At 46.7% G+C, this 21,976-nt stretch overlaps 1 protein-coding gene across 1 annotated transcript; it reads right to left on the bottom strand.

Moving 5' to 3' along the window:
* Window positions 1–1,630: 1,630 nt before the first annotated feature.
* Window positions 1,631–21,754, bottom strand: RNF39 (ring finger protein 39). Its single transcript, XM_081183745.1, has 3 exons — window positions 21,067–21,754; window positions 4,822–4,847; window positions 1,631–2,820 (listed from the first exon to the last, which is right to left on the bottom strand). Exons 1-3 carry the CDS (start codon window positions 21,415–21,417, stop codon window positions 2,817–2,819), a joined length of 381 nt encoding a protein of 126 aa, XP_081039871.1. The 5' UTR covers window positions 21,418–21,754; the 3' UTR covers window positions 1,631–2,816.
* Window positions 21,755–21,976: the final 222 nt, after the last annotated feature.

The following is a 21,976-nucleotide window of genomic DNA, read 5'->3' as shown; positions in this document are numbered from 1 at the left end:
TTTTTCCTCCCCCTGCTGTGGACATGCCAAGGCAGGAGGCTGCGCTAATGTAGGAAGAATCCAGGTGGGGTTTGTGAACGTGGCCCCCAGCCTCTGGGACAAATTCAAGGCTGGGTTTTCAACAGTTCTGACAAGAGAAGGATGTTTAATTAGCTTGGCAAGAGCTGGCCTGAAGGGGCTTGGAGCGATGCATCATATTTGGATGGGGAATGTATTTTGAGTACGGGAGCTGAGAGATGTCACGTGGTTTCTCACATCCAACAGGGATGAGGAGGGAGGCTCTGCCTTCGCTAATCTCCGGGCAAGTTTATACATTCCACAAAATGCTTAAGCTTTTCCTAGAATGTTACCACTTTAGGATGCAAAGGCAACTGGTTCGTAGAAAAATAACTGTCTTAGGTTGGTGGGACCTTGTTTTTGACATGTTGCTTGTCTAGCTAGAGAGGTCCCCCTTCTACCAGCAGCTAGAATAATAATAATAATAATAATAATAATAATAATAATAATAATAATAATAATAATAATAATAATAATAATAATAATATTAGGGCAACATTCATTCATTCATTCATTCCCCCACCCTCCCTGGCCAGAGCACAGGGCAGCTAGCAAGTCAAAACATAATTGGGGGGGGGGGACCAATTTAAAATACAGGTTAAAATGCAATTTAAAACGCAGCCTCATTTTAAAAGTAGCCAATAGATCAAGACCATAAGGGGAGGGAAATATAAGGGTCAGACTGAGTCCAAACCAAAGGCCAGGTAGAACAGCTGTAGCTTGCAGGCCCTGCGGAAAGATATCAAGTCCCACAGGGCCCTAGTCTCTTGTGGCAGAGCGTTCCACAAGGTCGGTGCCAGTACTGAAAAGGCCCTGGCCCTAGTTGAGACCAATCTAACCACTTGTGACCTGGGACCTCCAAAATGTTGTCATTTGTGGACCTTAAGGTCCTCTGCGGGGCATACCAGGAGAGTGGCCTACTGATCAGGAATGGGAACCAATGGTGCTCGGACTCCAACTCTCATCTGCCCCAGCCAGCATTGTCAGTGGTCAGGAATGATGGGAGTTGTGGTCCAGCAGGCCCGCAGCATCCTCATCCCTGCTTCAGAAGATGGCCTCTGTTGCCGGTGGACAGGGATGATGGGAGATATTGGCCACCGACATTTGGAGGGCATCATTATTGCTGAAGGGAGTTGTAGTTCAGCAAAATCTGGAGGGCTAAAGGTCTCTCACTCCCACGCCAGAACCGTCCCTTACACTTAGAATTGCAACCCCCTGCAATGCAGGAATCTCGGCTAAAACATCAGTGACAGACGGCCACCCAACCTCTCCTTAAAAACCTTCAAGGAAGGAGAGTCCACAACTTCCCGAGGGAGACTGTTCCCCTTCTGACTGTCGTGCCACTCTTAAAGACATGGAAATCCTGCTGTAGCGCAGCAAATCAAGACTCTGGGTTTCAAATCTACTAAATTAACCTTGAATTGCGCTGTGTGATTAGTTCTCCACATTACTGGGGGAAAGGAGAAGGAAATTGCTTATGTGATGTTATGCTAGGCCTTTGGGGAAATTTCCATTGGCTGTTCACTCAAACCTTCCAAGCCAACTCCTCATCAAAGAAAACAACAACCACAGATTTCCTTTGGGATAATGCCTTTTTTTTTTAATTACTTGCCCGTGGATTTACAGTTAAAAGTCCATTCCACAGAAGGACTCAAATAACTCGAGACACACAAAAATTAAAATAATTATATATAGTACACGAAACAAACAGAACATTATTTGTGGTATAATACATTTTCTTCCTTATCAGCAGTACAATATATTGTGGAAAGGGGAGTGGACTTTGGGGAAATAAGGTATGTACATTGAACTTCAAATTTCTCCCCTCAGATGGTACCTGGGTCAAGTTTAGAAGCTGGTTAGAATCACTGACAGATTTTTTTTAAGCTAGCCAGAAAGATAAATGACCACACAGCACCACCCACTGGTAATTTATGAAATAATTGCATTAGGAACTTCAGATCACTTTAATGCCTCTCAGTGAATACCAGTTCGTGTCAAATAGTTATTCCTTCTGCCATTTAACACGGTGTCAGCAGTGTGTACTAGACCCTGTAAAGAACAGAGAAACTGGGGAGTTTTGCCTAGGAGGTTTACACTTCCCAGACAAGGCAGACAAGAAATTAGTAGAGGAAGATGGCAGAGATGGATAAACTAAAAGAAAACCAATCATTCTTCTCCAAGATCTCGTCTTCTCCCACGTCAAGTGACACTTGGAGGTACCAGAACTTCTGAAGACTTAGTCAAACGTGGAACCAGTCACTCCTCGCAGATTTAGCCTGTTCTGCTCAGTTATGGGGCAGGGATTAATCTGAACTAGGGGATGACGGAAGCCTGAAATCTGATTCCAAACTCTAAACCCTAACAAAGTAAAGGGGGTCCTGCCATGTATGGAGCACATTTCCCGCCCGCCCCCCTCACCAAGCCAATGCATCTTGTAGCTTCTGAGACAGCTTGATATCTCTCTCTAGAAAATAACTTAAGCCCTGCAGCACGAGAGTCTCCCTAACTCTTGCAGGTCCATTCGTAAATCCAGAGCCTCATGCTTGGCTGAAATCTCAGTTTCTCCACCACCACCAGCCCTCCCCAAATTTAGCTGCCCCCATGCCGTAGCCTGAGCCATTTGGAGATGGCTTGTTTGGCCATCTTGTTGAGGGTCTTCAAATCTTGGGAAGCAGGAATTGCCACTTTGAGGGGCTCCAGATAGGTTGTTCTGCAGGTTCAGGTGAATATGGGTGTCTGGGGGCATCCAAACCACATTAGCTGTGGAGAGACAAATGAAGATACACAAACAATAAATATCAAGACTAGGATGGAAGGCAGTGCTTGCATTTCAGGGTCCCAGTTGCTCAGTGGAGGAACCTCAAGGGTGTTTCTGTATAGGAGGTGTCAGACAGCTTTTTTTAATTATTATTCCATGAAATTTGGAAACCACTTGATTGGAAATAGAATCTCCAAGCAGTTTATAAAAAAGAAAGCAAACATTAAAATTATCTATAAAAAGGAGTTAAAAACAGCAATTTTTAAAAAATGCAGAAAATAATTAAAATATAAAATAAGCTAAAAACATATTAAAAATACTTGCTGGCTTCTACATCTGGATAGGCTTGTCTGAACAAAAATTGTTTTTAGCAGGCGCTTCCAGGCACAATTAAGATTGTGATTATATTTAATGCTCCTCAGCAGTTCAGAGACAATATATTAAAGGACTGTCTACGTCATGGAAGGGGAAAACAGTGGCATTCCGGTCATTGATGGACTACAACTCCCATGATTCAGTGGGTTTCTCCAGACTGTAGTCATGATGAGGGAAGCTACAGTGTATGATTGGTTGAGAGATCAAAGGAGCTGCTTCTGGCAAGCAAAAACACTTTGTCCTTCGAGCCGGAATCGAACCAGCGACCTAAGGATGGCTTGGACGACAATCTACAGTCCTCCGCTCTACCAGCTGAGCTATCGAAGGAACAAGCCCAAAGCTCTGCCTTCTTCTTTTTAACTTGGGATGTGGCTTCCTTTTTAAAAATAGATAGCAATTAGCCTACAGGGCATGGAAGTGGAATTTCAATGAAAGCTTCCATATATTCCTTGAGAAATCTTGGCACAAAGTCATGACGCTACTGAGGCAGCAGGCGCAGTTCTGGTACCTGTGTGGATCACAGCATCACCAAAAGATGATGAACTGAGATGTGGGGAATCCCTTATAGCAGAAATGGGAGTGTTCAGCCCTCCAAATGGTGCTGGGGCTGGTGGGATTTGGAGTCCATGACCCACTGAAAAGCCCCAGGGTTGCCCCCTCATCCTAAAATTTCCATGGCCTGCAATTCGATACTTAAGCAGCTATCTCCTACAAACATGTTTAGGGCCATCTATAGTTCGCGGGTGGCACTGTGGGTTAAACCAGAGCCTAGGTTCAGTTTGAAAGCACAAAGTGCAAGTAGATAAAAAGGTACCACTCTGGTGGGAAGGTAAACAGTGTTTCTGTGCGCTGTTCTGGTTTGCCAGAAGTGGCTTAGTCATGCTGGCCACATGACCCAGAAGCTGTACGCTGGCTCCCTTGGCCAGTAAAGCGAGATGAGCGCTGCAACCCAGAGTCATCCGCAACTGGACCTAACAGTCAGGGGTCCCTTTACCTTTACAGTATGTTTGAGCCCGTGTTTGCAGGGTTGGATTTAGGGTTTGATGAGGCCCTAAGCTACTGAAGGTAATGGGGCCCTTTACATGTCCAGCTCTCCTTTGTCAACAACAAATTATTGCTGTTTTTTGTGTTGAATATATGCTATGTGGTAATTTATAGTGTTGAATATATGCTATGTGGTAATTTATAGGTATCTAAAGCCATTTGCACATAACAGAATATGTAATTTACCAAAGTAATTGTTGAACTGAAATACAATTAAGAAGAAGTATACTAATAGTGAAATACAATTAAGAATAAGTATATTAATAGTGATAGTGATATTTTAGGGAGCTGGCTAGCAGGTGGGACCCATTACTTACATCACAGGAGCCTACACAACACAAAACACTGTTGCTGTATGTAGGTTTTATTTGTTTTTTATCTTATATTTTGGAAATGTACATCCAGGTTTTTTCCCTTTAAATTTTTTGGAGGCCCCCCAAGAGAGTGGGGCCCTAAGCTATAGCTTGTTTTGCTTATACATAAATCTGGCACTGTGTGTTTGGCTTGCCTAAAGCTGCCAGATTCAATGCCTGGCAAGGTTAGTTTTCAAGTATCTGGAAATCGAGAAGGTGCAGTAGACTCACCATCTGCAGACTTCTCTGATGACTTCCTGGAAAAAAGAGAGAGAAGGTGATATTAGATGGATAGGTCAAGGTGGTAATCTTGTCTATATCGATGGAGCAGGAGCTAACGGAAAATGTGTTGAGTCAGATTCATATTGATTGGCAGTAGGTTCAGCAAAGCCAGAATTTATTCTATATTGTTAATTTATGATGGTGCTTATATACTGCACTCCCATAAAATATCAGGGCAGTGTACAGTAATATACAAACTTTTTTTAAAAAAAACACCATTAAAAGCCTTACAGATCAATCATGAAAATGACCAGCTACTCAATAAAATTTTAAACAGCTGCATAGGCCCGTCGACATAGAAAACAAAGGAGAGTGTTTCTTTGCACAAGCGTAATTTAATTGGAATTCAATGCCAAAAGATATGCAGTGGTGCCCCGCAAGACGAATGCCTCGCAAGACGGAAAACTCGCTAGATGAAAGAGTTTTCCGTTTTGGAGGTGCTTCGCAAAACGAATCTCCTATGGGCTTGCTTTGCAAGACGAAAATGTCTTGCGAGTTCCTGCTGGTTTTTTCCCCTCCCCCCCTTTTTCTAAGCCGCTAAGCCGCTTATCAACTGATCCGATAAGCCGATAAGCCGCTAAAAGCCGCTAATAGCGCTAATCCTCTAATCCGTCAATGGGCTTGCTTCGCAAGACGAAAAAAACCGCTAGATGAAGAGAATCACAGAACGGATTCTTTTCGTCTTGCGAGGCACCACTGTACGGTGATGACCATGGACTTTGATGGCTCGTAAATGGAAGCAGTCACATCCACAGAGGATTATTTATTTATTTGCAATGTTGATAAGGGCCCTGATAAGGCCAGTGGCTCATCTAGTCGAGCATCTTTTATCATGGCAGCCAACCAGATGCTTATGGGAAGCCCCCAAGGAGGAGACGAGTGCCTCAAAAATCAATTGCTCCTATCTGCGCATTATGCTTATTTAGTCTACATTATCCCAGTCAAGGCAGAGCTCTTATGAATGTAAACTAGACAATGCAAGTGTCCAAACGAAGGTCGGCAAAGGGCTTGAAGGCAAGCGTCCCCAAGCCCAGATGAAGACATATCTTCCAGCATCTCACAAGTTAAACCAAGCCAGGCCATGCTTGTGTTACCCCAGTTCTTACGCCAAAAATTGCAGTCTGAATGTTGTCCCCTCCTGAACCAGGTACACATTTTGTGCTGTATTTGTCCCTCCTGCCGTAGCCTGCTCTCCGGTCTCCGCAGGCAAGAGGGTATTTGGGTTAAAGGAAAAAGAAATTGTCCTGCTGCACTAGGGATGAAGGGATCTGTGGTTCTTCAGATGTTATTGTGAGCTCCCATGAAGGTCACAAGTTCCTCCCTGCAACTCTGGCCTGGTGGTAGGGCAGCTCCTGGTTACTCCTTCAGAATAGTGAAGAAGAAAAAGAGGAGGAGGAGGAGGAGGAGGAGGAGGAGGAGGAGGAGGAGTTTGGCTTTGATATCCTGCTTTATCACTACCCGAAGGAGTCCCAAAGTGGCTAACATTCTTCTTTCCCTTTCCCTTCCTCCCCCATAACAAACACTCTGTGAGGTGAGTGGGGCTGAGAGACTTCAGAGAAGTGTGACTGGCCACAGCAGCAGCATGTGGAGGAGCGGAGACGCGAACCAGGTTCACCAGATTACGAGTCTACCACTTTTAGCCACTACACCACACTGGCTCTCTAGTGAAGGGGAGCTAGAAGAGATGGGTGGAGAACTAGCAGAAGGAAAATAACTCTGGCTCCTCCAAAGGGTTACTGGTCTCTTGCTATTATTATAATTCCAGGCTTTTCAAGGAAATAAACTATGTTGTTGTGTTTGCTATGTCAGGGTAGCTAGCAGGATGTTGCTGGACTCCCATCATCCCCTGCCAGCATGGCCAGTGGTGAGGGATGATGGCAGCTTGGGGTTCCAACCACATCTGGTGGGTGGAACATTGACTCCTTCCATGTGCTTATTATTTAAAGGGACAGGCCCACTATTTTGGACAAGCAGCCCCAGACCAAGGTACGAAATAAATTGCTAAATTGAAGGGTGCGTGTGCATGTCTGAAAAACAAGGCAATGAGCTGCAAAAGGACAGGGCTCACAATGACACAGTTTCGACTCCTTTACTGAATTATGAATTTCAGTAAGTGCAATTTTGTCTGTCCCTATGGGGCAGGCATGTTTGCCTAATTTCCCTCCTCTACACTACTAACACTGGTCCTCCAGTGTTCCTTATGTGGTTACCCTAGTGAAAAATCTGCAATTTGCAGGGAGAACGCTGCTATGGGATTCACTAACCTCCCAAGAATTTGTGTGTTCCTAAAATCTCTCCTTTCCCCAATTACACTTAAATAGGCTATCCCCCCCCCCCACAGAGGATCTGTACCTTTAACAGGTGTACAGTTACCTGAAATTCAACAAATGCAATCATGGTCACCTTTGTGTTGGGAAAAGCTGTGCCTGTTTAATTTCTGCCATGCAGCTGTTAACAATGGTGAGATTGGCTTTGATGGGGAAAGAGGTGGAGCTCCTTCCATGTACACATTTGGACACACATGTATAAACACCAAAAAACTGGGAAACACTGGCCTGTGAACGCTCCAATTGGAGAACAGCCTTTACCAAATTTGTCATGGGCTTTGAAGACGCTCAAACTCAGGACACAAGGGAGAAACGTGCCAAGAGGAAGGCACGCTTGGCAAACCCTCACCGTGATCAACTCCCGCCCAGAAACCAATGTCCCCGCTGTGGAAGGACGTGTGGATCCAGAACTGGCCTCCACAGTCACTTACAGACTCACTTTTAAAACCGTGTTCACGGAAGAAGAAGAAGAAGAAGAAGACGACGACGACGAAGATGAAGACTCTGTGTGCCACCTGCTCACCTGGGATTCCACGTGCTGTTCATGCCTGATAATCAGGAGTGGTTCGCTACGACCCAGGTTGAGGCATGGAGCAACATAAACACACCATTGTCTTGGGCTGCCTTACCTAATGGTTGGCCTACGAGTGATTGAGTCACGAGGGAGGGTGGTGTCCCTGAAATCCTTCCCATCAGTTACATGCCTTGAGCCTCAGCCGTGCCAATTAAAGTTTGCAACCTTCGCTTTGCTCCGCAGCATGCTCCAGCCACTCGATGCACATGAGGTCACCCACAACCACCTCAGCCTCCAGGAATTTATGAGCTGCCTGTGTCTGGGGCAGAGGTGTCAGGCACGAGTTTTCCTCCAGCACCACGGGCTCATCCGTCCACAAGGATGCCATGATAGTCTCCCGTATCTAAAGCAGTGTACGAAGCTCCCTTATCCAGAGTTGCATCTTGGTCCATCTAGTATTGTCTACATTGACTGGAAGAAGCTCTCCAGCCTTTCAGGGAGGCTTCTCTTCCAGCCCTACCTGCAGAAGCCAGGGATGGAACCTGGGACCTTCTGGACGCAAAGCAGATGATCTACCACTGAGCCAAAATATAGGAACATAGGAAGCTGCCCTCTACTGAGAACCAGACCCTCCAGCTCAGTAAACACCAGGGTTTCGCAAAGTTGGTTCTCCAGCTGTTTTTTGGACTACAAATCCCACAATCCCTAGCTAACAGGACCAGTGGAAAGGGATGATGGGTGTTGTAGTCCAAAAACAGCTGGAGGCCCAAGTTTGGGAAACCCTGGTCCACACTCGACCCTGCAGCAAAACAGGGTTCCAGATCAGGATCCTCCCCAGGCTTACCTAGATTGAACCTGGAACCTCCTGCATTCAAAGCAGATGCTCTAACCACTGTGAGATGGCTGAGACTTGTAGCTCCGCGAGGGGAATAGGGGTCACCTAACAACTCTCAGCACCTTTAACAAGCCGCAGATCCCAGGAGACTTTGGGGGAAGCCATGACTGTTTAAGGCGGTATGATAGTGCTTTAAATGTGTATGGAGCTAGAGTGATTGCAAGAACAGAATACCTTTCACTTGTACAAGACAAGAGAACTTATCGTGCGCATGCACACCCCCCCAAAACCTGCTCTAGAGGTTCCCCACCCCTCTGGAGAAGATCTGGGTTGGGAGCAGAAGGAGGGGGAGCTCTGTCTAGTTGGATTCAACCCAAACTGATGGGAGAAGCTCAGTGCCCCAGGTGCCAACATGTTAGGCACCTCGAGTGAAAGTAGAAGCATAAGAACCACCAGAAGATGCCACTACAGTGGTACCTCGGGTTACAGACACTTCAGGTTACAGACTCCGCTAACCCAGAAATAGTACCTCGGCTTAAGAACTTTGCTTCAGGATGAGAACAGAAAGCTTGCAGCTGCGGCGCAGCGGCAGCGGGAGACCCCATTAGCTAAGTTCAGGTTAAGAACAGTTTCAGGTTAAGAATGGACCTCCTGAACGAATTAAGTTCTTAAGCCGAGGTACCACTGTATTTAGAAATCTCAACCTGCCCAAGTGATTGTGCGAGAGCAAAACATGGATATGGTGTCAGCAATCTGCACTCACCAGTGCACAGCAGGTGTGTCCTTTTGTGGCATGACTACGTATGCCTTATATTTACATAGTTAAATATAATGACTGTTTTCTCACTGTGTGGCCCGGTTCGCCCCTGTTTCCTGCGATGTGCACTGCTTGACATTATTAGACGGGAACATCCCAAAAGTACTTATTTGACTAGGTACATTCTGCCATGCATTAGTGACTCATCCAGCTTTGCCAGCTTCTAATGAGCAAGTTTATGGATTCCAGGTGCGATGCTGCTGGCAAAAAGAGATGTCTTGCGTTGGTGCAGCTCGACTTGACTGCTCCTTCGCAGATAGCTATCGGGTTTTGCAGCAGAGCCGCCCACCACAGATTACGGGATCTGCCTTCCAGGTGAAGAGGGAGAAACGGTGGCCTGGAGTTCCTCCATGTCGTCTTCCATTGAGGTTCTGAACTGTTCCCTGCAGCTGTGCCAGATCAGCGTCAATGGGCTGATGTTAACAGCGACTGGGTAGTGGAAGAGCTGTAGCTTAGTGGTAGAACCTCTGCCTTGCAAGCACAAGATCTCTGGTTCGATCCCTGGCGTCTCCACGTAGGGCTGGGAGAAAATCTTGGATAGCCATTGAGGACAATGCTGAGCTGGACAGCCCAATGGTCTGAGTCAGCGCTAAGTATCTGCCTCAAGTTTATCACCGCGGAGTAAAATTTTCACCAGCTCGTTTCTAAAGGGCAAGCTGCTTTTAAAGAGCTGACTAGACTAGGTTGTGGGATGCAGGTGGCACTGTAGGTTAAACCACAGAGCCTAGGACTTGCCAAGCAGAAGGTCGGCGGTTCGAATCCCTGCGACGGGGTGAGCTCCCGTTGCTCGGTCCCAGCTCCTGCCCATCTAGCAGTTTGAAAGCACATCAAAGTGCAAGAAGATAAATAGGTACTGCTCTGGCGGGAAGGTAAATGGCATTTCTGTGCACTGCTCTGGTTTGCCAGAAGTGGCTTAGTCATGCTGGCCACATGACCTGGAAGTTGTACGCCGGCTCCCTTGGCCAGTAAAGCAAGATGAGCACCGCAACCCCAGTTGGCCACGACTGGACCTAATGGTCAGGGGTCCCTTTACCTTTAGACAAGGTTGTGGTTGGCTGGCCACTCTATCTCCTGCCCATGATTTTTATGGTACTGGCTGTCCACCCCACTGTATTGCCTGCTGCATATATGTGGCACACCTGAAGTCCTAATTGCCCCAGCAGGTGGGGCAAGCAAGGGGAATGACAAAGTTGTAGAGAGAGGAATGAGCAGAGAAGCATGGCGGAGCCATGGCTATTACCTTTCCTCCTCCTGCAGCAAGGGATCGAAAGGGCAACATCCCGTGTCAGAGGTAAGAGGCAGAAAACCTAAACTCCAGGTGTGCCAAACAGCAGGGAAGCCAGAGCAGGGACTAAGCAACAGGCAAGTGACCTGAGGCTGTTGTGCCATCCATTGCATCAACACATTTAAAAGCACAGGTCTCCAGGTTGCTGCCAGGGTGGTGTAGTGGTTAGAGTGTTGGACTAGGGTCCAGGAGACCAGGGTTCAAATCCCCTCTTGACCACGAATCTCACGAAGGGTGACCTTGGGCCAATCACTGCCTCTTGGCCTAACCTACCTCACAGGGTTGTTGCGGAGATTAAAGGAGGAGAACCATGTACACCAGCTTGAGCTCTCTGGAGAAAAAGGCAAGATATACGTGTGATTTTTGTTGTTTGTTGTTTAGTCGTTTAGTCGTGTCCGACTCTTCATGACCCCATGGACCAGAGCACGCCAGGCACTTCTGTCTTCCACTGCCTCCCGCAGTTTGGTCAAACTCATGCTGGTAGCTTCAAGAACACAATCCAACCATCTCGTCCTCTGTTGTCCCCTTCTCCTTGTGCCCTCCATCTTTCCCAACATCAGGGTCTTTTCCAGGGAGTCTTCTCTTCTCATGAGGTGGCCAAAGTATTGGAGTCTCAGCTTCAGGATTTGTGCTTCCAGTGAGCACTCCGGGCTGATTTCCTTCAGAATGGAGAGGTTTGATCTTCTTGCAGTCCATGGGACTCTCAAGAGTCTCCTCCAGCACCAGAATTCAAAAGCATCAATTCTTTGGCGATCAGCCTTCTTTATGGTCCAGCTCTCACTCCGATACATCACTACTGGGAAAACCATAGCTTTAACTATACGGACCTTTGTTGGCAAGGTGATGTCTCTGCTTTTTAAGATGCTGTCTTTAAGATACGTGTGATAGCTAAATAAATAAAAATAAAATGCCAAGCACTGAACCAATGGCCTCTTGAGCCCCACGCTATAATTATCTGTAATTTTCTACAAGCAATAGTTGAGCTTAATTGGTGGATGTCGTCCAGAGTCATCAGCACACGACAGGTGGCGTTCAGGATGCAGACACAAGTGACAATGTCCCTGCCCTGAGAGAATTGGGTTTGTTTGTGAGGTCAGGGCTGAGACGATGCCAACTTTTCTTTCCCCTGGAACTCTCAGGTGGAGTTTCTGATTGCTTCCCAGTGATGTTGCATACAGCCAAGGACAGGAAGTCTCCCTGCCTTTTCCTCATGCCTGGAATACTAGAAGTCTCTGACATGGCGCACTCATTGCTGTACACATCGTTGCTGCTCTGTTTCCTGGTGCCTGGTCACTGTTCTGCTGAGTCGATTGCATCACTGTGGTGTTGGACTAGGATCTGGGAGAACAGAGTGCAAATGCCCATTCATTCGTGAAGCTCACTGGATGGCTGTAAGCCAGTCACCATTTCTCAGCTTAAAGTACCATATTTTTCACTCTATAAGATGCACCAGACCACAAGACGCAACTAGTTTTTGGAGAAGGAAAACAAGGGAAAAAAATATTCTGAATCTCAGAAGCCAGAACAGCAAGAGGGATAGCTGTGCAGTGAAAGCAGCGATCCCTCTCCCTGTTCTGGCTTCTGTGACAGTTGCACAGTCTGCATTCGCTCCATAAGACGCACACACATTTCCCCTTACTTTTTAGGAGGGAAAAAGTGAGTCTTATAGAGCAAAAAATATGGTACCTCACAGAGTTGTTGGAAGCCGCACAGAGTGGGCTGTGGCAACCCAGTCAGATGGGTGGCATATAAGTCATTTATTATTATTATTATTATTATTATTATTATTATTATTATTATTATTATTATTATTATGGAGAGAGCAGAATTTAAAATCTGAACATCCTTTTAACCCTGATGGGTCCTAAGTGAGCATAAGAACACCTCATAGCCTAAGACACTTGTGAATGACACTAATACGGTGTGTCTTGCATAGAAGCAGGAGTTGCCAATCTATGGGCACATTTGGATTTTTAAGTGAGTGCCATGGGTGCCACACTCTCTGGCCTCTTACAGTAGAACTAATCAGAGTGTCATAAACTACACAGAGCTAAAGGAAGAAGTGGAAAAGAGGGTCCCTTGTCCAACACCCTCTGTCAGCTCCATGGACTTTACAAGGGAGAAAGAGCAAACCACCCTCATCGCCTCCTAAGTTTTGTGGTGACCAGCAGACAACCTCAAGGGCACCACTGTGCCCATGGGCACCGCATTGGCAACCTCAACTAGAGACAGGAAATATGCTGCTCAGGTGGAAGATGATTGTGCCATCTTTTGATCCTTAAGGTAAAGGTAAAGGGACCCCTGACCATTAGGTGCAGTCATGACCGACTCTGGGGTTGTGGCGCTCATCTCGCTTTATTGGCCGAGGGAGCCAGCATACAGCTTCCGGGTCATGTGGCCAGCATGACTAAGCCGCTTCTGGCAAACCAGAGCAGTGCACAGAAACGCCGTTTACCTTCCCACTGGAGTGATACCTATTTATCTACTTGCACTTTGACGTGCTTTTGAACTGCTAGATTGGCAGGAGCAGGGACCGAGCAATGGGCGCTCACCCCGTCGCGGGCATTCAAACCGCCGACCTTCTGATCGGCAAGTCCTAGGCTCTGTGGTTTAACCCACAGCACCACCCGCGTCCCATGTTTATACGGAGCTACAGTTCATCTGCCACAGTTTCAGTTAGAGACTTATTTTAGTTTTAGGATCTGGCTGGAAGGTAGCTTTGTATCTGCATGTTTTGATCATCTGTGAACAGGCACAATCCTGAGCAGGCACTTTCCACTGAAAAATTCAAGCAGCCAGTCTTCCTTCCCAGGGATGTGGCCTCTACTCATCCAAGAGATCATAGAGGCTGAGATCTGAGGCACCCTGAGTGCTTTTCATGCATTGTGTCCATTGTAAAATGGTTCACCTTCCCATTTCACCAGTGGGCTGATTGCTCAGGTAGAAGTGCCGTCTGTTGTCTCGTTCCAAATCCCATGTTGATATGGAACCATTTCCCATCTGCCACAATTTCAGTTACATTTACTTAAATAAATAAAAAATCTGCTCATATATCTGTGGTGTAGTGGTTAAGAGCGATAGACTCGTAATCTGTTTAACTGGGTTCGCGTCTCTGCTCCTCCACATGCAGCTGCTGGGTGACCTTGGGCCAGTCACACTTCTCTGAAGTCTCTTAGCCCCACTCACCTCACAGAGTGTTTGTTGTGGGGGAGGAAGGGAAAGGAGAATGTTAGCCGCTTTGAGACTCCTTTGGGTAGTGATAAAGTGGGATATCAAATCCAAACTCTTCTTCTACTCTTCTTCATCCTTTGTAATAATCCACAGCCATTCTACCTGTCCTCATATGATGACATCTCTTTCCAAAACCATCCTTTCCCAAGGGCCTGATAATCATTAGGGCTGCGGCATGTTCTCTGGACAGGCTCAACCAGATTGAGAAATTAGCCTTAATCAAAGGGATCCTGATCCCATCAGAATCCTCACCCCTCCTACGGATCTGTCATTTTGCCAGGTGCGTTTCCTGCCTCCTCTCTCCACTTTCTCTCTTTGCTGCTGTGTTTGGTCGCCATTATTAGAATGCTCTTCTGTCCTGCTAGACCCACCATGGCAATGATGAGCCAAATCTCTTGAACAAATGAAGTAGGCTTCTGTTGCCAATGTCAAAGGACACTAGGGAGGGGTCTTGGCTCAGTGCTACAGCATCCCATGGAGACAACCTGGGACTCTCTGCTTGCAGAGCAGGTGCTTTACCATAGAGCTGCTGACAGGTGTGCGTGTTTTAGCAGTGATGATCTTTTCTGGTGTGTGTGTCCAATGAGCAGGCTGGCCCAGAGCTGTTGTCCCAGGAAGTGTCAGTCTTGGTGCTTCGCAGCTGTGTAACTACGGCCAGTTAAGACTCCTAATCCTTCGAAATGGGATGATCATAGGTTGTAAGTTAAGGGATGAGCAAGCGGGAGCAGTCACGTGGACACCCTGCATTTCAGACCCTTTGTGCTTACGCCTACCTCTTGGGTCAATATTCTGGGGTGACAATTAAAACCGTCTAGGCATGTACACACCAAAGCAAACATCTCTTTGCTTTTATAGATAGGTTAGCGATATTGCTGCAGTTGTTATAAGGTATGAGCAATACCAATTTAATGCAGATGTATAAAGCCCGGAGTGATTGGGCCCCTAATACAGTGGTACATTGGAACTCAAATGCTTTGGTTCTCAAACTCCGAAAACCTGGAAGTAAGTGTTCCGGTTTCCGAACATTTTTCAGAAGCCGAACATCCAATGTGGCTGTTGGCTATTGTTTCCAGGGCACCTGCACCAATCAGAAGCTGTGCCTTGGTTTTTGAACATTTCGGAAGTCAAATGGACTTCCGGAACTGATTAAGTCTGGCACTTTTGTTTTTTCTATTTGCGGTATTTTGTGTTTTTGAGGATTTTTTGATTAATTTGTTTTTGTAACTGTGTGGAATCCAGTTCAGCTACTGATTGGTTGGTTGGTTGATTGATTGATTGATTGATTATGTGTCTGCAGAAGTGGATAAAAGCCCCCCATCCAAACAATGACTATCATCAGTGCAGGTAAGAAAATAATAATAATTTTAATTTTTATGATCTACAATACTGTCTTATTTATTTTATAGTACAGTACATTGATTATTGCTTTCATTTTATGGATCAATGGTCTCTTTAGATAGTAAAATTCAGGTTAAATTGCTGTTTTAGGAGTTGTTTTTAAAAGTCTGGAATGGATTAGTTTGTTTTGCATTACTTTCTATGGGAAAGCACGCCTTGGTTTTGGAATGCTTTGGTTTTGGAATGGACTTCCGGAATGGACTTCCGGAATGGATTAAGTTAGAGAACCAAGGTACCACTGTACCTGAAGGAGCATCTCCACCCTGCCTGGGTGCTAAGATCAAAAGGTGAGTCTGTGCATGCATGCTATGCCTTTAAAACACATTTCCCCTTCAAAGAAGGGCAGGTCCCTTCCAACTCTACAGCTCCACAGTCGCAATGAAAATTATTCATCCCCCCCCCTTGCACATCAGGTTTATTATCAAAATTCCCAGACTTTCAGCTGTTTGCAATGGGAAAATCAAACAAAAGCAATTGAAATAGCTCAACACAACGGAAGTTTCATAGTTCCCCCAAATTCAGCTGAAATTGCAACTTATACTGGTTTCTCCAGGCTCACTGATGTTCAACCCCCTGAATTGCTCACAACAGCACAAATACAACCGGTGTTTTCCCACGCACACCTGATGCAACTAATAAAGGGCTCCATTAGTTGTACCAAGTGTGCTTGAGCTGGAACACATAGAATACCTGAACTAGCTAGGGGTTTGCTGAATTTGGCTGCATGTTAGAAATATGGCTAAGTCAGGTGACCCGAAAAAGCAGTTTCTTTCGATCTCACGTGGTCCTGAAAAATCGCTTTTTCCCATTATTTACGTATGTAACAACAGCAGCTAGGATTCTTTATGCACAGAAATGGAAAGATGAAGAAATTCCCACCAAAGAAGAACGCATCAGGAAAGTGATGGACTACACTGAATAAACAAAGCTAACAGCTAAAATAAGAGAATGAAAGCCCTTTCTGGACAATTTAACGAAATATGATAAATTTGCAATCAGGATTTGAACTGTGAGCAACAGAAATAATTAGAGATTATTGTATTATGGTTTTGATATTAAAGAGTGAAGACAGCAATGAGACAGAATTTTTTTAAAAAAAAACCATGGAAAATGGGATGGGAAGTCAATAAAGCAAAAGAAGAATTTATTATGTATTGGAATTTTATGTGAAATTTGTGGAAATTTAATAAAATATATTATTTTTAAAATGTGCTTTTTTCATGGCCAGATTGCGTCGCCAGAGTGCACGAGACAACGGCACCCAAAATGGCCACCGAGATCTCTTGTGTAAATACGAGATGTCCCATTTTTTCCGGGACACTCGGTGGAGATGTTCCTATCCGTGGCTTATATGAATCCAGGTGTCTTCAGTCCTAGTCAGGCACAGAGGAGCCCACTCCTAGGCCAGCGGATCTCATAAACAAGACAGAGCATTGATCCATGTAGCTCAGCCAGCGTCTTCACTAGGGGTGGGCTGCCTTTTGTCTCCTTTGTTGTTGTTGAACTACAACTCCCATCAGCCCCAGCCAGTGTGGTCAATGGTCAGGGATGATGGGAGCTGGAGTCCAACAATGGCCAAGAGTGAAAACTTTTTGACCTCGCTTTCCCGGAAAGACTTAAAAAAAAAATATGCCCAGTTTCAGCAATGGCATCACTCATTGGCATGTGCTGCCATCCTGCCGCCCCACCAGTATTGCTGCGTATCTCGCCTGTCGAGAACAGCAAGGCCACTCTATCTGATCTCCACCTTAGCTATGTAGGAGATGCTGAAGCAACAGAAGGCGAAGGATTTGTGGGATGTGCCCGAGAAATTGTGGCTGGTGCAATCCGGGAAGGCAGAGCAGGCCCATGAAATTTCCACTGCACGAGGTTCTTCCACTAAATTCCAAATTCCGTATTATGCTTTGCCCTGTTCTGTTTTGAGTAGGCATTACGTAAGGAAGGCTGGATCTTATCGGATTATCGTCTTGTTGCAGCAGCAAGAAGGCACAAGTTTTAAGACTTCCAGGAGAACAAAAATTCAGTGTAAAAAACACACACAAGAGGGATGTTGTAACTCAAATCTGGGCTTGCGATCAGACTAAATTCATTACCGATGGAAATGGATCGGATTACCCTCAGGATAGTGTCTGATAAGAGCAGCAAGCTTTGCATATACACACAAACAGAAAACCTTGCTAGGCTCTCATCTATGCATATTTGCAAGAAGAGAAACCACTATTTTAAAAACACCCGTACGGCTATCATCCTCATTTAATATGTAATTATTACATAATACATAGTTGTCCATTTTTGCGGCTTTTCTTTCCGTCTTCTGATTCTCCTCTTTGCTTTTTCCTGTAGTATCAAGTTTCCTCCTCTATCTCCTCCTTCCATGAAGATTCTAGTTGAGGTTGCCAACTTCTTTCCCAGCCCACGCACCTGCGCCTTTCATATAGCAGCTTGCTCTGCAGACCTTAGCAAGTGATTATGCATATTTCCATGTCTTAAGAAAGATTCACTGGCTGATATAGGCAGCTGAAGCTCTAGTCGAAAGAGACCATGCCTCTTTCCCAACCACCCCGGGTTAGTTGGCCGCTGTAATTCGAGTCCAGTATCTGAATCAAATATCTGAGATCCCTGCTCCATTAAGTGTTCACCCTACTCCTTTCTCTTGCAATGCGTTTGGAAATCCCCCTTCCAGAATGGAGCTCACTAGGTTCGCCAACTTTTTCCCTGCTTCTACAAAAGCTATCCCCTTACTTTTTTGATTTTATTCATTATTTTTCACATTTGTATACCACCCCACCCTCATCAGCCCCAGCCACAACAGCTAATGGTCAGGGATAATGGGGGTTGTAATCCAGCAAAATCTGCATAGCTTCCAATATGAAAATAGGGGTGTCCTAAGGAAAAGCAGAAGGGACGTGGGTGGCGCTGTAAGTTAAACCACAGAGCCTAGGACTTGGCAATCAGAAGGTCGACGGTTTGAATCCCCGCGACGGGGTGAGCTCCCATTGCTCAGTCCCTGCTCCTGCCAACCTAGCAGTTTGAAAGCACGTCAAAGTACAAGTAGATAAATAGGTAACGCTCTGGCAGGAAGGTAAATGGCGTTTCTGTGCGCTGCTCTGGTTCGTCAGAAGCGGCTTAGTCATGCCGGCCACATGACCCGGAAGCTGTACGCCAGCTCCCTTGGCCAATAAAGCGAGATGAGCGCCGCAATCCCTGAATCGGCCACAACTGGACCTAATGGTCAGGAGTCCCTTTACCTTTAAGGAAAAGCAGGACATTCTGGGATCAAATCAGAAACCAGGACGGCTTCTATCATTCCAGGACTGTCCTTGGAAAATAGCGACAATTGAAGGCTCCATATCTGAAGGGCAGAAGGTTCCCTGTCCCTCCAGATAATACAAAGCGGTTTTGCTCTCCTTCCTCTTTCTATCTGCCGCTCTGAGATCCAGGCTACCTGTAATGCTAATGTCAACGGCATACCAGATAAGCCTGTTTTCCGTTTCGGTTGAGGCATTTTTTGCGTGTGTGTGTGTGCGCGCGCATGTTATTTTAAATGTGGAAATCCTGGGGACTGGCTGTCTGACGGTGCAATCCTAGACATGTCTGTTCAGTTCCGCTGAGTTCTGCGGGGCTTCTTTCCGTGCAAGTGGATATAAGTTTGGAGCCTCAGGCTGGACAAATGCAAGACAACGAGGAACATTTCACTGTGCAGGTCAAAGGCACGGAGCCTTGCTCGGATTTTGAGGAGGGTGAGGTTTCGGGATCTGCAGAGATCCTTCTCCCCCCCTGTAAAATGCATCCCCATTAAAGGTGATATACAAATAATAAGAGTTCTTCATGGGTATCATGCCCTGCTTTGTGTTTGTAGAATAACAGAACTGCAGAGCTGGAAGTCCAGCCCCACGCAGTGCAGGAATCACAGCTCAAGAACCCCTGACCATCTACCTCTGCTTAAAAACCTCCAGTGAAGGAGTAGTCCCCAGAGCGTTTCTCCTGGGGAGCCTCCAAACTGACAGGCCTGCCTTCCCATATAACTCAAGTGTTCCTGCTGTCTTGCCATGGCTGCCTAAGTCTGCAGGAAGGATGGGAAAACCTTGGGTCTCCCAGATAACAACAAATTGAACCGTTCACCCATCTAGCCCTGACAGCAGTGGCTCACCAGAGTCTCCAACTCTCAGAGTCCTTCCCAGTCTTCCCTGGAGGTGCTGAGAGTTACCTGCGTGCAGAGAGCACGCTCTACCGCTAAGCACCAGCCTCTCCTGTAGCTCGGAGGAGACAAATTTGCTCTGCTTGAGAAAATGTACGAACACGGCTGGAGGGGAATTTCCCTAGGGAAACAGCACATGATGAAAAGGAAAGGGGAAAAAGGCCTGTCGTAGCAATCCGTGTGGCTCCCTCACCCTGTGGTTGCTCTACACCCAGATTGAAAGATTGAAAGAGGTCCAGTGTCAGATCTTCATCTTATCATAGCAACATTTCTCCCATGAAAATAGGGACGTCCTAAGGAAAAGTGGGACATTCCAGGGTCAAATCAGAAACTGGGATGGCTTCTGTAAATCTGGGGCTGTCCCTGGGAAATAGAGACACTTGGAGGTTCTTTCTTATGAAGTCTGCTCCTGATGTTCTAGGCCAGGCCACTGAGGTTCTAGAGCAGGGATGGGGAGCCTGTTGTCCTCCATATGTTGTTGGATTTCAGCTCCCATCAGCCCAAGCCAATGGTCAAGGATGGCAGAAGGACCATGTGTTTCCCCATCCCTCTTCTAGGCAGAGATGTTTTGGACTACAATTCCCATCAGCCCCCAGCTGCAGTTGTAGTCCAAAGCTTATTGAGGGCCCCAAGCTGGCAAAGGCTGACATACGAGGAAGGGGAAAGGAGGGGTATCTCTTGCTGCTGGTTAAGTCTCTGGTTTTCAGTTATTGATGCTGTCCAACTGTAAGAAAACATCCCTGTGCTCTTCAGCATCTACTCTGTTTTCTTGGCTTTAATTGCTGGAGTAACAGTCAGAAATTCAGCAGGAACTGTTCCCTGCATCCCAGTGCTGGGGAAAAGCTTCACTGACTGAATTTCTGCCTGTCCTCTTAAAAGTAGAAGTGGACTGCGACTTTCTTTCCACCCTCAGTCTTGTGCTGCTCATTGTTTATGTTCAGTTAAAGGGAAAGGTTTGAAACGGACCTTATACAGTGGTACCTCAGGTTACATATGCTTCAGGTTACATACGCTTCAGGTTACAGACTCCACTAACCCAGAAATAGTGCTTCAGGTTAAGAACTTTGCTTCAGGATGTAAACAGAAATCGTGCTCTGGCGGCGCGGCAGCAGCAGGAGGCCCCATTAGCTAAAGTGGTGCTTCAGGTTAAGAACAGTTTCAGGTTAAGAACGGACCTCCGGAACGAATTAAGTACTTAACCCGAGGTACCACTGTATAGCAATAGATCTTCCTGGTGAAGGAATTTGTTTAAAAATGTGAAAGAAAGAAAAAACACAAGACCCTGGGTTCCTGCAAATTTATCTCAGATTCTGCGACAAAAGCCTTTCCATGAAAGGTGGTAGCTTAATTGGAATCATGCTTTCTTCATGGAAAGCCCTTCTCCCGAGACCTTTAGGGGCTAGTTGTGGTTGTTCCTGGGGGAAGAAGGGCCAGATGCAAATGCAATAATACCAAACAAATCAATTCATTGATGAGAGGCACTCTGCACATACTCAGATACCTTCTATCCTCTTCTTTTGCAATTTCTAGAACTGAGTCCTGACATTGACCCTTGGTGAGCCCCGACTCCCCTTACTCTTGTGTCATACCTTTTCCTCCTGGATGCCGGTTGCAGGAATCCATCCCCCACGGCGCCTCCTGGGCTTGGGTGCGAGGGGCACGTGAGCCGTCTTGGCGTTGAGATGTTGGGTGATCTTGACCTCCACCGCCAGCTTGACGTTGGTCCGCAGGTTCTTCCTCTCGAAAACTGCTTTGCACTGGGGGCAAGAGAGTACCCTGGGGCCCTTCCCAGTGGCGGCCGCCTCTTCCCAGTAGCGGGTGATGCAGGCCCGGCAGTAGCTGTGATCGCAGTCCAAGATCACCGGGTCCTTGAAGTGCCCCCTGCAGGCAGGGCAGATAGCTGCCTTCTGCAGCTGAGCCACGAGCCCTTTGCCTTCCATGCTGCGTGTGTGCGTCTCTGTCGGTCTGTGTGTTCTGTGGTTTGATGCTGCCAGCCAAGTGCTTGGCTCTTTATAGAAGGGGGCGGGGCCTCCGGGGAGGTCTGGGGCGGAGCACCCTCCCAGCTCCAGCTGCAGGTAAACAACTCTTGCACAACCAGCCTCTTCGCTCCGCGGCGAGCTCAGCTTTCTCTGCCAAGATGTGGCAGGAACTGCCTCTAGGATGGAAGACGAGCTCGTTTTTGGCTCTCGGGGAGATTCTGCCGTCTGATAAGCCGTAGCTGTTAATGCTGGCGGGGGCAAGGGAGGCGGGAGGAGGTGCAGCTGGGGTTTTATCTGCAGTGCTAGGGCTGGGATCCTGGTATGCCCATCTTTCCTTCAGCTTGGCAGATCTGCCCCAAAGCAGGAATGGATCTCGGGCCAGCCCAAGACATTTTGCTGCCTGAGGCAGAGGACAAGGTGGTGCTCTTCTCCACCGCATCTGGGGGCAAGGGACAGAGGTCAGCGGTGGGGCATCTTCTTTGAATGCCGAAGAAGAAGAAGAGTTTGGATTTGATATCCC

This window comes from Podarcis bocagei, assembly GCF_964188305.1.
Source record: "Podarcis bocagei genome assembly, chromosome: 2".
Taxonomy (NCBI): Eukaryota; Metazoa; Chordata; class Lepidosauria; order Squamata; family Lacertidae; genus Podarcis; species Podarcis bocagei.
The sequence above is the reverse complement of the archived record's forward strand: the minus strand, read 5'-3'. Positions and strand labels throughout refer to the sequence as shown.